At 38.5% G+C, this 13,376-nt stretch overlaps 1 protein-coding gene across 2 annotated transcripts; it reads left to right on the top strand.

The window, feature by feature from the left end:
- The first annotated feature begins 3,247 nt into the window (after positions 1 to 3,247).
- vsx2 (visual system homeobox 2) lies at positions 3,248 to 11,684 on the top strand. 2 transcript variants are annotated; one of them, XM_008399348.3, is made up of 5 exons: positions 3,248 to 4,570; positions 4,819 to 4,903; positions 5,330 to 5,453; positions 10,327 to 10,507; positions 10,712 to 11,684. In XM_008399348.3, exons 1-5 carry the CDS (start codon positions 4,147 to 4,149, stop codon positions 11,089 to 11,091), a joined length of 1,194 nt encoding a protein of 397 aa, XP_008397570.1. In that variant the 5' UTR covers positions 3,248 to 4,146; the 3' UTR covers positions 11,092 to 11,684. The 2 variants fall into 2 exon arrangements, with proteins under 2 accessions (XP_008397570.1, XP_008397571.1); XM_008399349.3 differs by having other exon boundaries at positions 3,249 to 4,570; positions 10,775 to 11,684.
- Positions 11,685 to 13,376: the final 1,692 nt, after the last annotated feature.

Here is a 13,376-nt window from a genome sequence, read left to right as displayed (position 1 = left end):
TTTGTCACGTACAAGCAAGAAATTCCAGTGCACTTATTTGGGATCTTTCTTTAAAATAAGTAGTGAAAGTCATGAATATCCACCTAAATAAAGTGCCAGGAGAGAGCAAAGTGACTCTAGGAGCTGCAGAGATCCACAGTTCAAGCGGGACAATCAGTTAAGACAGTTGGTAGTTGTGTATTCCACAATCTGACGTTTTTCATGATTGAAGCCATAGATGCCCCATTTAAAGTTTTCTATCATGATCTAGACGTAGCAAACATGGAAAGTGTTTAGTCAGATGAAACTAAAACTTTTTGGACCCTGTGTGGAGGAAAACTAACACTAGACCTCAACATGAAGAACACAAAACTAAACTTTTAATTTTTATTATCCCAGGCTTGGAAAATATTAATACATAAGAGGCAGTATGGAGGAAGACTAACCCTGCATGTCAGCTTGTATGCACTTTGGTGTGTTTAACATGGTGGTGGTAGTATCATGCTGTGGGGAGCCTTTTCTTCAGTTGGAACAAGGGGAAACTTATAAGTGATGATTGGAAGGTGGATGGAGGATGTTGTGGAAGAGGCTGGGAAAGACCTGATGGGTTGGATTTACCTTCCAGAGCTGCAGTGGAGCGCTTTAGGTAAATGTTGAACGGCCCAGTCAAAGTCTGGACCTAAATCCAACTGATAATTTGGGTTATGATTGGAAAACAAATGTTTTTAGAAGAAAGAATAGGCAATAATTTAATCATCTATGAGCTATGTCTAAATATTATAATGCACTCCAAATGTTCGTTTTTCTGCATAATCCACATACATCTACCTCAAGTACTGGAAGACAGAATTTTCACAAAGGGTCTGTTAATTCAAATAAAACTCTTAGTATTTAGTATATTAAGTCTGCATTAATATACACTGCTCAAAAAAATAAAGGGAACACTTAAACAACACAATATAACTCCAAGTAAATCAAACTTCTGTGAAATTAAACTGTCCACTTAGGAAGCAACACTGATTGACAACGGGGACCCTCGTCGGGTCAATCAGTGTTGCTTCCTAAGTGGACAGTTTGATTTCACAGAAGTTTGATTTACTTGGAGTTATATTGTGTTGTTTAAGTGTTCCCTTTATTTTTTTGAGCAGTATTAAGTCTGCGTGTAAATTATAAACACGCAGTAATTTACGAATCGCTAAAAAAAAATGGTCTTGCTGTCGCCGGAAACCGGTTGAATGTTGACACTTGTTGGCGCTGACTGAGGCGCATTGATCCGTCTGCTTTCTGACATCCCCAATACGTCGCAGGCACCGATTGCTTGTCTGTCACCCGCAGCCAAGCGGCCCCCTTCAGGAAAACGGGTCAGCCCCCGCAGAGCTGGTCATCCATACTGGAGAGAGAAGGAGGGGGGGGGATTAGTCCATCCATCCATATGCAGAGCGTCTGGCCTGACCTCACATGCCACTGTGCCCCGACAAACGTCAATCCGATGTGCCCCGGGCCCTTAAATTAGCTGTCAATTAGTGCAAATTAATCAACTCCTCGCCTAATTAAGCAATGCCAACGGGCAGCTACCAAACATGCCGTTGTCGGGGGACCATGAGAAAGCTGCGGGGCTTGCAAACTCTCTGTAAGTTGTGGAGAGAGGAGAGGAGAGGGGAGGGGAGGGGAGGGGAGGGGAGGGGTCGCATCACATCACGCCCAGCTCATGCTTAGGTTCTTTTCCGCCTGACTCGGCGCTACATGTTGGCTGTCATCAGGTTTCCTGGACACTGTCTCCACACCCAGGGGTTTGACTCAGCGTTCACGTCTTAGCGGAGAGTTTTCTGTTGTTTTTCCGAGCCAGAACGGTGGTATTGTGATCTGCTTAAAATGTGCAGATCTGTGCAGCTTTAACGCGTGACCTTCCCTTGATATATGAAGTTTATTTTCAACGACTCATCAGGCGCTTTCGGCACAGTAAGATACTTGATATGCATTGAAGTGGGCGGCTTTACTCCATGTAGATGACACCTTTTTTTTTTAAAATTATGTTAAAGTTTTCAGGATTCTTTCCCTACTATTCCATCATAACAGGACAGCAGGATGGAGCTGGGAGGAAAAAAAAAAAAAAGTAGCGAAGTTCAAAAGGGGAAGTGGCTTTGGTTCATGGGAGTTAAAAAAAAAAGAAATCAGCAGATGTTTGCTTTTTAATCTGCAGCCGTCCATCAGATCTTACAGATCTTTGATGGGCAACCCAATCTACACGAATGACTGAACTAAATCTCCCCTTAATCTAGAGCCTTATTAGGAAGCCTCTTTTCTGCATGTAAATCAGGCTGCATCCATTTCACAGAAGACGGATTAATAGAAAAGAAAACGGAGGAGAAAGCGTTCCGCCATAAACAAACAAAACAAACAAACAAATAAGCTGTATGGATTGCAGGAAGAGTGATGATGGAGTGAGAGGCCTTCCATTGCACACCCTTCCGTGTTAATAAATGACTCCATCCCAACAGGCTGATGTGTCATTAGCATATCCTAATAACATTGATTTCTTCATTAATAGAATTTCCACTAAATAGGCCCTAATTACTTTCAACTGGCCAAACACTAATTGCAGCAGCAATATTTTTTTCTTCTTGTTAATCAGTTGCTTCTCTCTCACTGAAAATATGACTTTGCCAGGTGAATCAGCTCTGCGTTTGGGCAAAAGCCCTTTTTACAGGCCATTTTAGTGGATTAACAGCTCAAACTGTGTGTGGCGGGGTGAAAGGCTGACTTACGCTAGAAACTGTATGATGCGCATGCGTTGGTTTATCTTTTGCCTTGTGGTATGATTTAACAGCACGACTGTTGTGAGATCTAAATTGTGTGCAGTAACTTAAATTAGTGAGCGTACACAAGGTATGCGGTACATTTTTGTTTAAAAAAAAATAGAAACGTTTATGTTTTATGGTTATTCCATTTTTCAAATCAATGAAAAATACTAACTTTACACCAAGCCGACAATGACGATAATTGTAATTAATTATTATAAGCTAATTAATTATTAGTTTATTATTTTCAGTAGACATGAATGTTTTTGTTTTTATGTTTTTTTATTGGTTTAGATTTTATTTCAGATTTATTTACCATTGTTGCTGAGTTGTTTCCTATTATTATTATTATTATTATTATTATTATTATTATTATTATTATTATAGTAGCAGAATACATTTATATTATTTGATAATTTATTGATATAAATATTATATATATTACTACTATTATGGCTGTGGTTGTGGGCTAACAAATATTTTGGCTTTAGAATTTTGTTTCATTATTGTATATTTAGTGTCTGTTAGTTTATTATTATTATTATTATTATTATTATTATTATTATTATTATTATTATTATTATTATTATTATTATTATTATTATTACTGCTGCAGCTGGTGCTGTGGGATTAGCACTGTGCAGAACCGCGTCCATCTCCACACCAGCTGTCGGTTTCTTTCTTTCTTTTTTTTTTTTTTTTCTTTTTTTGGGGTGGGCCTTTGATTCGCGTGTGATGAGTTTCCCGGAGCATCTGGAGATCAATTATCCATCCGTGTGAGCCGGTGGTTGGGCACATAGATCATAGTAGGCTCTGTCTGTGTGTTTACATGTGTGCGTAATGCATTCCGCGAAAGGCAGATTTAGAGATTGAGGTAATTTTCTATAAACCTGCACCATTTCAAAGACACTGGGTATCGGGAGGAGGGGGGGAAATAGGTTTCATTTGCTCTCATTCACTCACGAGCTTTCAAAGAGTGTCCAATCTATTTAATCTGATGCTGTTTGTTTGTTTGGGTTTATAGTAAGAGTAAGGGTTACTTCAATTTATTTTGCGTTTATATATATTTATTAAACCTTTTTAAAAAAAAATACATTTATCTAGATAATTTAACTGAAGCTGCTCCACGCAGTCCTCAGAAAAAGGCAGCGATGTGTTGGAGAGGGCGTAATACATCCATGATCCACTGGAATCCTGAATCCTGGCAGCTGATTGGCTGCAGGGTGCAGCCTCCAGTTGGGATGGACCTGTTGGATAAAAGGACCATTTTCTAAACGACGGTGTGGGACGCAGAAGATCATGAACAAGGAACCCTCCTGTGAGACGACATAATAAAGAAATATATTTTTCAAGGGCCATCCAAAGCACCATGACGGGGAAAGAGGGCGCAGTGCTGACGGAAAGTTTAAATCACTCAGAGAAAACCTCTCTGGGTGCAAATGGAGGGAGCAACAGCCACCAGCCGAAAAGCAGCGTCAACCACCCACCGACCAGGTGCACCGGCTTCGGCATCCAGGAGATCCTGGGGCTGAATAAAGAGCCGCCCTCCATTCCGAGGAGCCCGCTGAGCTCGCTGCCGGCCGGGGCGCACCTGATCGCCGCCAGGTCTGTGCTGGGCCCCGCAGCCGTCGGTATGGGTGTCGGGATGGGATTAATTGGCCCCGGTGGAATTCCGTCGTTTTACAGCCAACCCGCTTTCCTGGAGACGGTGCTGTCAGACGGTCAGGACGTCCACCTGCAGCACCACAGCAGGAGCGTGAGGCCGCTGGACCCCAGTCAGTCTGCCAGCTCAGGTGATCCACGGACACTCGTGATAAATCCTGCAATTATGCTGCGACACGGATGACAGCTGTATTAGTTATTAAAGGAAAATATCTATTATTATTATTATTATTATTATTATTATTATTATTATTATTATTATTATTATTATTAATAATAATAATAATAATAATAATGGTTTTTTTAAAAGTGTGGTGCAACAATTGATCACAGTTCTCGAAGCTATCCTTAAATACACCTCCCACTGTTTCTAATCCAGACTCCGAGGATTTATCTTCAAATGAACGAAGACACACGAAGTCATCTATAAGCCAGAACAAGAAACGCAAGAAAAGACGCCACCGGTTGGTGTTTTTTTTTTATTTTAAATTTAAATTAAACTATTTATTTATGTTTTCAAATATATATTTTTAAGGCAGACAAGACTGATTTCTGGCTAATTATTCGATTAGGTCAGTTTTATTGTGAATTTACCAAATTAAAGAGAAATTGGTTATAATTTTATGTTAAGCATTATAATAGTTTATTTAAACCATTTCCCAAATAATCTGGCTTTTAAAAAAATCTGGAAGTACCTGGAATCTCTAAACTGCTCTTCTCATATCGAGTTTTATCAAAGTACCTTTTTTTTTTTTACTGTAATTTACAAAGTTTAAAAATAATAATAAAGGAAAACTACAATTTCATGACGTAGACTAACGAAAGATTGGATTTTGCAGAACACAAATGCAATTGCAGCGTATACTGACAAGCATAACGCGTTTCCACAGAACCATATTCACTTCCTATCAGCTGGAGGAGCTGGAAAAGGCCTTTAACGAAGCGCACTACCCGGATGTTTATGCCCGAGAGATGCTGGCCATGAAAACAGAGCTGCCTGAAGACAGAATACAGGTAATAATGTCAGCTATTTCATGGCAGTGTTTATGAATGTTTTTAACAAAAAACAACCTTTATACTTGCTATTTAAACTGTTTTTGTTTTGTCAATAATTAAAAAAAAAAAGGATTTATTTTTATTTCACTGGGGGGGATGAACAAAAAAGCTATTAGAATTGATTGCGAATGTTATTAGACGTGTTAATTTATAATTGAGCTAATAAGTGACAAAAATACATGATCCTTAATACACTTACATGGTGATTTTGTAACTCAGACAATTTTGGCAGAAAAATGTTTATGGTAAAGAAGTAATTTGTAGGCACCTGGAAAATTAGGTACAGAATTCATTAGTTCAAATCACAGTCAATAAAAATAAAATACAGGAGTGGATGTTATATTACATCCAGTACTGAGATGTTATCACTGTGAAAAATTAATTACAGTCATTTTTTCTGTGGAAAAAAAAAATCCAAACCTTACTGTATTTTCTTTACCATTAAATTGTAAATACCTGCTCTAATTTATAAACACATCCTCTTTAAATTCAGGGGAACATATTTATTTGAAACGGATATAGAAATGTGTTCATGTTAAGTCTATGAAAATAAAATTATTTTGTATTTTGAAATTATATGTATCGAGTAAAGTATAATGTAACTTTTTCTCTAGTGATATCACTCAATTTGCTATATTAGTTTGTTATAGTTACAAGCAAAGCATGTCCAGAACTTTGTTATCTATGAATAAAATGTCATTCATAGTCCCAAACCCTATGTCTTTGATGTCTCAATTGCTTCTGAGAAGTCATGAGAGGACAAAGGGTTTGTTGCAATTAAAAAGAAATTCCACAGATTTTCATTGACACACTTTCAAATATGCTCAAAGTGTAAAAAATTTACTTTGTTACCACATTTATATCACATTTGTTCCAGTATATTATTGTCACTGTTCTTGTTAAAAGCAAGCGCATGTAGAAACAATCAAATTTTTCTTAATCCAGCTATTTCTCCAAGAGAACAAACTTTGTAAATTTTAGCTTAACGCACAATTGTCAGTTTTTCTCAATAATTAAAAGCAAATAATGTCAAATTGTATGTCTTTTTAAAATATTGTCACAAGAACTAAATTACTAAAATTGATGTAATTTCTAGTTTGATGTTTTGATACATAATCATAGAGAGAGAAAAAATGTAAGGTTATATAAAATGTGCACACACAATATTTCACTGTATTTAAAGTTTAGTATTCTTAAAGTCATCTGTTTTGAAGGGAACATTTACAATTTGGAACATATTTTTTACAAGAATCTGAATTAAGTTAAATACATTAAAGTAGATATATTTATTAACCAGAAAAACTATAATCATGGTTAGACATCTGCTGTAGGGTCTTAACATGTTTACATACTAGGATTTTAATTCATTAATAAGAGACTTTTAATATAAAGTGATATTGCTCTCCACCCAGGGCGTCACTACCATGTGGATGCCCTGAGCATCTGGAAAGGCAGAAATCATGTAATTTGTTTGCCAAGTGACTTTTCTGTTGCTTTTTTACATGACTTTATGAAGTGTTTTTTTTTTTTTCTTCTATTTGTGAAAAGACCTAAAATACATTTTAAGGCTTCCTTGGTATTAAGAGCACCTCAGATTAAGACAAGGATGACAAACAGTGAAGTTCTACTTTAATTACAGATGCAAATCAGTTTTTGATCTACTAAACATTTTCCTGAAACATGGAACTCTTTATCAAAATTACTGTTGAAATCTCTCTCTTTACCTTTATCTATACATCTCTCTATCCTTAACTATATAACCAGAACAATATCAGATCAATGCTTTTTAGTGGTCAATGTTTCTGATAAGTTACACTGTAACATGTTTGTCTTTCAAGAATGGGCTGCATCAGGAGACTGGGTGTGTGTTTGGTTGTGTCTTGGATTGCAGGAGATGTTTTCCACTTCCACTATTCACATAGAAATGGCTACTGTGTTTGTCTACATGTAATCTGCAAGATCAGATAATGTATCAGGATGTAAAGAAAAGTCCCTTATGCAGTGGACAAGTGGAGGGGCAGCATTGGCTCCTGTGTTAATGCTACCCTGGGTGAGAACCTCAAATTCTACCACCCCACGTACAGCCAGGCACACCACCAACAGCCCTGGCAAAGTCCCTTCTGCAAAGACAAATATATTATATTTACAGAAATGTACAATGTACCTGAGGCACCAAGAGAATCATTTCATCCAAATTTGGCCATTCTGCTTTATATATTTGTACTTAACTGCTTTTCTAAATCTAAAGTGGTCACAGTTATTAAAAAGAAATGATTAAAATTAGGGTGCATACAACAATTAACAATCTAAAAACATGTTTTTTTCAGTGTTTAAGTATCCAGGTCTGATTGGTCAACAGTCTAGGCAATAATGTTTCAATAAAAGAGATTATTAGATATATTCAAAATTCCCTATAAAGACTAGCATTACTCTTTATTCTAGTTTGTATTACAATTTTTGATCAGGCAACTTCAGGGTCATTTGCCATCTTTGCTGATGGGGCTGTTTTTAATAAAGTGCTTGTACTGCACACAACACAATTTAGGCACACATTTCCCTCTGATTGGATAGGAAACCGTTTAGCATGCAACTCACAAAGCTTTGTGTAAAAAGCGCCCCTTGGGCCTTGCCTCCCTGAGTGGTGAGCCATACTGGGCAATATTAACACAGAAAAATGGGACCCAGCCTGTAACATAACCATATTATCTGACATTATTATTTGTAATAATGACTGCGCATACAACACTGCATTAACGTGAAAATGTAAATGCGGAGTTAATTTTTCAATCTTCCTCCTTTAAATCAGTGTTTACGGCATGCTGTTACATTTGTGGAGGGGCACAGGTTCCCTCTCATGCTGCTCTGGTGTTTGAGGGAAAATGGTTCCCCATACAAATCGATCACTTTCGCCCCCTTCCTGCCTGAACAAAGGAGGCTCTCCACCTCCTCCCCCTGCAGCAGCAGCAGCAGCAGCATCTTCGCCAGGACAGATAATCTCTCATCAGGCGCAGTTGGATGTGAAACAATTTGTTCTCGGAGAAGGAGCCGCTAACGACCTAATCAAGCTATCAAGGCGGAAGAAGATTGCGGTGTGACCTGGACCCATCCATCTGCCGGGGCGCCTTTTTTAATCTCATTCTCATTAGGGGGCTGCAACAGTATGGCCGCGAATAAATAATAAAAGGGAAATAAATAAATAAGTCCGGGCCTGCTTCTCTCCTGGATAAAATTAACACCCAATTTTCCTCATTGAGTGTAATTAGTTAAATCAGACCAGCTCGGGAGGCTGGCTCTGCTTCTGCTGCTGTCGATGGAGAGGCGCAGGGAGTTCAAATGAAATAACTACATTGAATTTATTAGCGTGGGTCAATAGCGCTGCTCCCCGGAGTCCCGGTAGTTTAATTTCCCGTGATATTTGCCCGCCTGCCCGCCATCGATTGGGCCTGAAATTAACTTATTTTTCAATCAGCCTCGGCGCGCCCCTGGGTCGCTCCTCCTCGACGCTTTTACGCACTGGCTTCTTTTGAGGAGCAGAGAAGCAATTTCTCAGAGAGAGAGAGAGAGAGAGAAAAAAAATCTTGTATGAAATAAGAGTTATCATCAGAGGTGCTTGGGGAGAAAAAGCTTAGACACGGTTTGATCTGTTTGCAGTTTAATATTAAATGCATGCCCCCTTCTCTGCTTCTTTTCTCGCCTCCTTCCTCTTTTCACAAGAACCATCAAAAGTATATATCGATGTTCAACACATGTGTATTGTCACAGTCCACTCAGGCTCTTTGTCAGCTGACACAGAGCCTGGAGAGCCTTCACCACATGTTGACTGGAGCTGCTAGTGAAGTGTCCAAAACAGGGGTGCCTCCAGAAAGCTTTCAAAGGGCAGCCAGATTGGGACTACTAATAATCTTTGGGTGGCATGAATCACTGTTGTTGCTCTTCAGAGGCTCATCTCATTATAGATGTAAAAGTTTTATGTCACCACTAGTGAGAATGACTTCTCCCTAAGACTTCATTTGTGTGGCATAATGTGGTGTGCCTCAGGGGTCAATACCTGGATCTCTCCTGTTCAGGTATCCAAAAGAGTTTTTTAAGGGACGACCAGATATGGTCCATTTGAGATCTTGAAGTGACTCAGAATCAAACCAAACCAAATGTAATAACAGACGTTTTGCTTTATGGGAGAATTTGAAATTTGTATTCAAATTCGATCAAAAAATTTTGATCCACCTAGGATGTTTCAAATGTAGATTATTTAAAAAATACTTATGAGTTTGGCATAAATATGTGACCCTGTGTCATCTGACACCAGAACCAAATTACAATTAATCTCTTATTGCATTATTATATCATACTAAGAAATTTAGAAGGTAATATTATTAACATAAGTAATTCTTTTTCATGAGGGAAATAAAATCCCATGTTTAGAAATTCTTTTTAGTAATAACACGGTAAACCGGCTGTTAGTTTACACACCCTTTCTGTCAGAAGAACAATCTTCTTCTGTGACAAATCATAAGGATGGAAGACATCGTCCTGTTTTCAAAATCTCTCTAGATTGTACAAATTCCTGGGTCATCTTTTACGTTACCCTCTCTTCAGTTCAACCACACCAGCTTTCTTTAAGATTGAAGTTTGACTCGTGAATCGTTTAGGTGTTGATTTGACAATATGTCTTGGGCCACTGTTCCTATGAAAAATGAATTTTTTTGTTAGATTTTAAATCTTCTTGTCTACACACTCTAGAAAACTTTCCAGAGCCTTTGGAAGAGAAAAATAACCTTCAGATGTACAGGGATGGTAAATATTTATCCACTTGCTACCTTTTCTCTTGTAGGTATGGTTTCAAAACCGCAGAGCTAAGTGGAGGAAGAGGGAGAAATGTTGGGGTCGCAGCACGGTGATGGCTGAGTATGGCCTGTATGGAGCCATGGTGAGGCATTCCATCCCTCTGCCAGAGTCCATCCTCAAGTCTGCTAAGGATGGCATCATGGAGTCCTGTGCTCCCTGGCTTCTGGGTAAAAATCTTCTCTCAAAGTTTCTGATACACCCTTCTCACTACCCTCATCCTGAACTGGAGGTTGTGCTAATTTGAGGCACATTTAATGCACCTCTTTGTTATTTCCACATTACACACAAGCATGACCCCAACTCCAACACCCCAGTAATTCATTGCTGTTATTATATTCTAAACCAGAACTATTTTTGCTTGCTGTTTTCAGTCCAAGATGGCTTACCAGTGAGCAGACGTTATTCTAAATCTGAATACCCGCAACTCTTTACAGGGATGCACAAAAAGTCCATAGAGGGCGCAACTCCCCCGCCAACAGGAAAGTGCGATGCCCCGCAGCAGGCGAACGCTCAGATCCCTGAGGACGCTGAAGTGGAGGAGAAAAGGTCAGAGGGCAAGCCCGTCATTTCTAAAGAGGAACTGAGAGAGAACAGCATTGCTGCACTCAGGGCCAAGGCTCAGGAGCACAGTGCCAAAGTTCTGGGGACAGTTTCTCATGACAGACTGCTGGAGGGCAAACAGGAGATCCAGGTGGCTGAAGAAAAGGCCAGTGATCTGACCAGTCCAGAAAAGGAGCAGAGAAGTCCCTAGAACCGATCCAGAACCTGGAGACTGTTGTGGTCAAAAGTGACTGCAGTGGATAAGCTGCGTTTAGTTTAAATCTGGATTAACGGACTTGGATTTCCGTCCTTCTCTGACTTCTCCAAACTGACCCTCATCTGGACTTGAGACACGAACTTGTTGGTTGCTACCAAGAAGATTCAAATGCACTTTTTTAAAAATGTATTTTCAAACTTACTCCTGTTTCTTCAAGTACTAGAGGATTTGACAGAGTAGCAGCAATAGACAATAATGTAAATAGACGTCAAAGTTAGAAACAGCCAGATGAGCAAAGACTTCTCAACATTAATTGCAACCAGTGACCTGTAATTTATTTCCTGTCTTTTATTCTGACTATGCTTATACAATTATTAAATTGAAGCATTTTAGAGGAACCGTCCCATCGGCAGTAAGAGAAAATTGTTGTCCTATATCATGATGTATATAACTGATATATAAATCTTTAAAATATTGTTCATGTAGTCTTTAAATGTCAGTGTTTTTCCATTTCATTATGTACAAGTCAAAATTGAAGACATAAAATAGAAATTGCTTTATTAAATCTGTTTCTGATGTCTGTTTTATTTCCCTCTTGAAAAATTGTATTTTTCAGTAAAAGACATATTTGCGTCTCTCTTCGCTGACGTGAAGTTATCGCAAGTGTGGAGTAGCTATTTGTTGCCTGCTGCTCTGCTTGCTGTAGTCATTAGGAGACGGTCCACGGCTGCATGCTTGGGTTAGCCCCCTATAATCTGTCGCAGTTGAAAGCCCTCGATTTCAGATTAAATGAGGGGAGCAGTGCTTTTGGGAGATGGGAAAGAGAATAAACGCCTCAAAGCAGGGTCAACATCTGCTTAAATTCAAATGACTTTTTTTTAGATGCTGAAGCACAAGCTGTTCATCCTCTTATCACAATACTTAACCCAAACAGCTTTATTTGTTGGCAGTCTTTACTGTCTTCTGGGTGTTGATAACATTTTGAAGAGGGACTTCTAGGACATGTTTAATTCATAATTGTAGCTAATAGGGCTTCTTAATAGCTCAAAACTGATTTTCTTTTCAATTAAGCAACTGGAAAGGGAGAGATGCTATTAGAGTGTTTCTTCATGTCTCAGGAATTAATCATGCTTAAAGAAAAGAAACATGAAGTTGGCAAATAAGTAACATTTTGGTTTATAATTAATGTTATGAAGGTGCATGGCGCCTGTCTACTCCTGGACAGGTTATCTTATAGATCTCATAAGATCTCATCTGATTAAATGTAATCTCTCCTCATTTTATCATGTCATCTCATTTATTATTGTCTCATGTCACCTTACTCCAAGTCATCTAGACTTATCTCGATCTCATCTTAATCCACTCAGCTCCACTCTTCATTGCATCTAGTCTCTTCTCATTTCATCGCGCCTCATCGTCTCATTGCATCTAATATAATATAATTTTACCTCAGCTCACCTCAAGTTGTTAAATTGTATCTCATTTCATTAAATATTTTCTCATCTCCTCTAAATTCAGTAAATTTTGATCAAGTCTCATCTAATTTCATCTCACCAAGTTGCATCTAATATTATTTAATTTCACTTCAGCTCACCGTTAGTTGTTAAATTGCATTTCATTTCATTCACTCAACTCATTACAGCTAGTCTCAGCTAGCTTTGTCTAATTTTTATCTCACCTCACCCCATTGCATTTAATATCGTCTAATTTCACCTTATGCTACTTGTTAAATTTGATCTCATTTAATCTCATCTCAATTCAGAGCACTGAGTTTTACTATGTTATGTAATTTATTCTCGTCTTGTCTCATCTCGTTACATCTGTTCAGTTCTCATTCGAGCCTCATTTTTTCTCACCACACCTATTCTTTGCTGATCTCACCTCATCTCATCTCATTACATCTAGTTTCATTTTGTCGTATCTCGTCTCCGCTGATCTCACTGCGCCCCATTTCATCTTGTCTCATTGTTTGTATATTGTAAGCACGGCAGTTGTCAGCAGAGCTCTGCTTGTAGATAATGGTTACGTCAGTGTGGTTGTGTATGTGTACCAGAGAAATGCACTTCTCTGGAAGTGCATGGAAACAGACATGACACAGATAGAGCCAAGATGATTGACTCTGTGTAAGAAAAACTAACGCATCCTTTCAGAAAAAGAATATTGTGTGATGGTCTAGGGGAACTTCGTTGCTAGGGAACCTGGATGAATTGCCGTAATTGATGGATTGATGGAATTAGGAGTTCTGTTTCGAACCAGAAAATCCTGAACTTGAATGTTCA

The sequence above is a fragment of the Poecilia reticulata genome, chromosome 22, assembly GCF_904066995.2.
Source record: "Poecilia reticulata chromosome 22, P_reticulata-male-v2, whole genome shotgun sequence".
NCBI lineage: Eukaryota > Metazoa > Chordata > Actinopteri > Cyprinodontiformes > Poeciliidae > Poecilia > Poecilia reticulata.
Note: the sequence above shows the minus strand (reverse complement) of the source record. Positions and strands in the feature narration are given on the sequence as shown.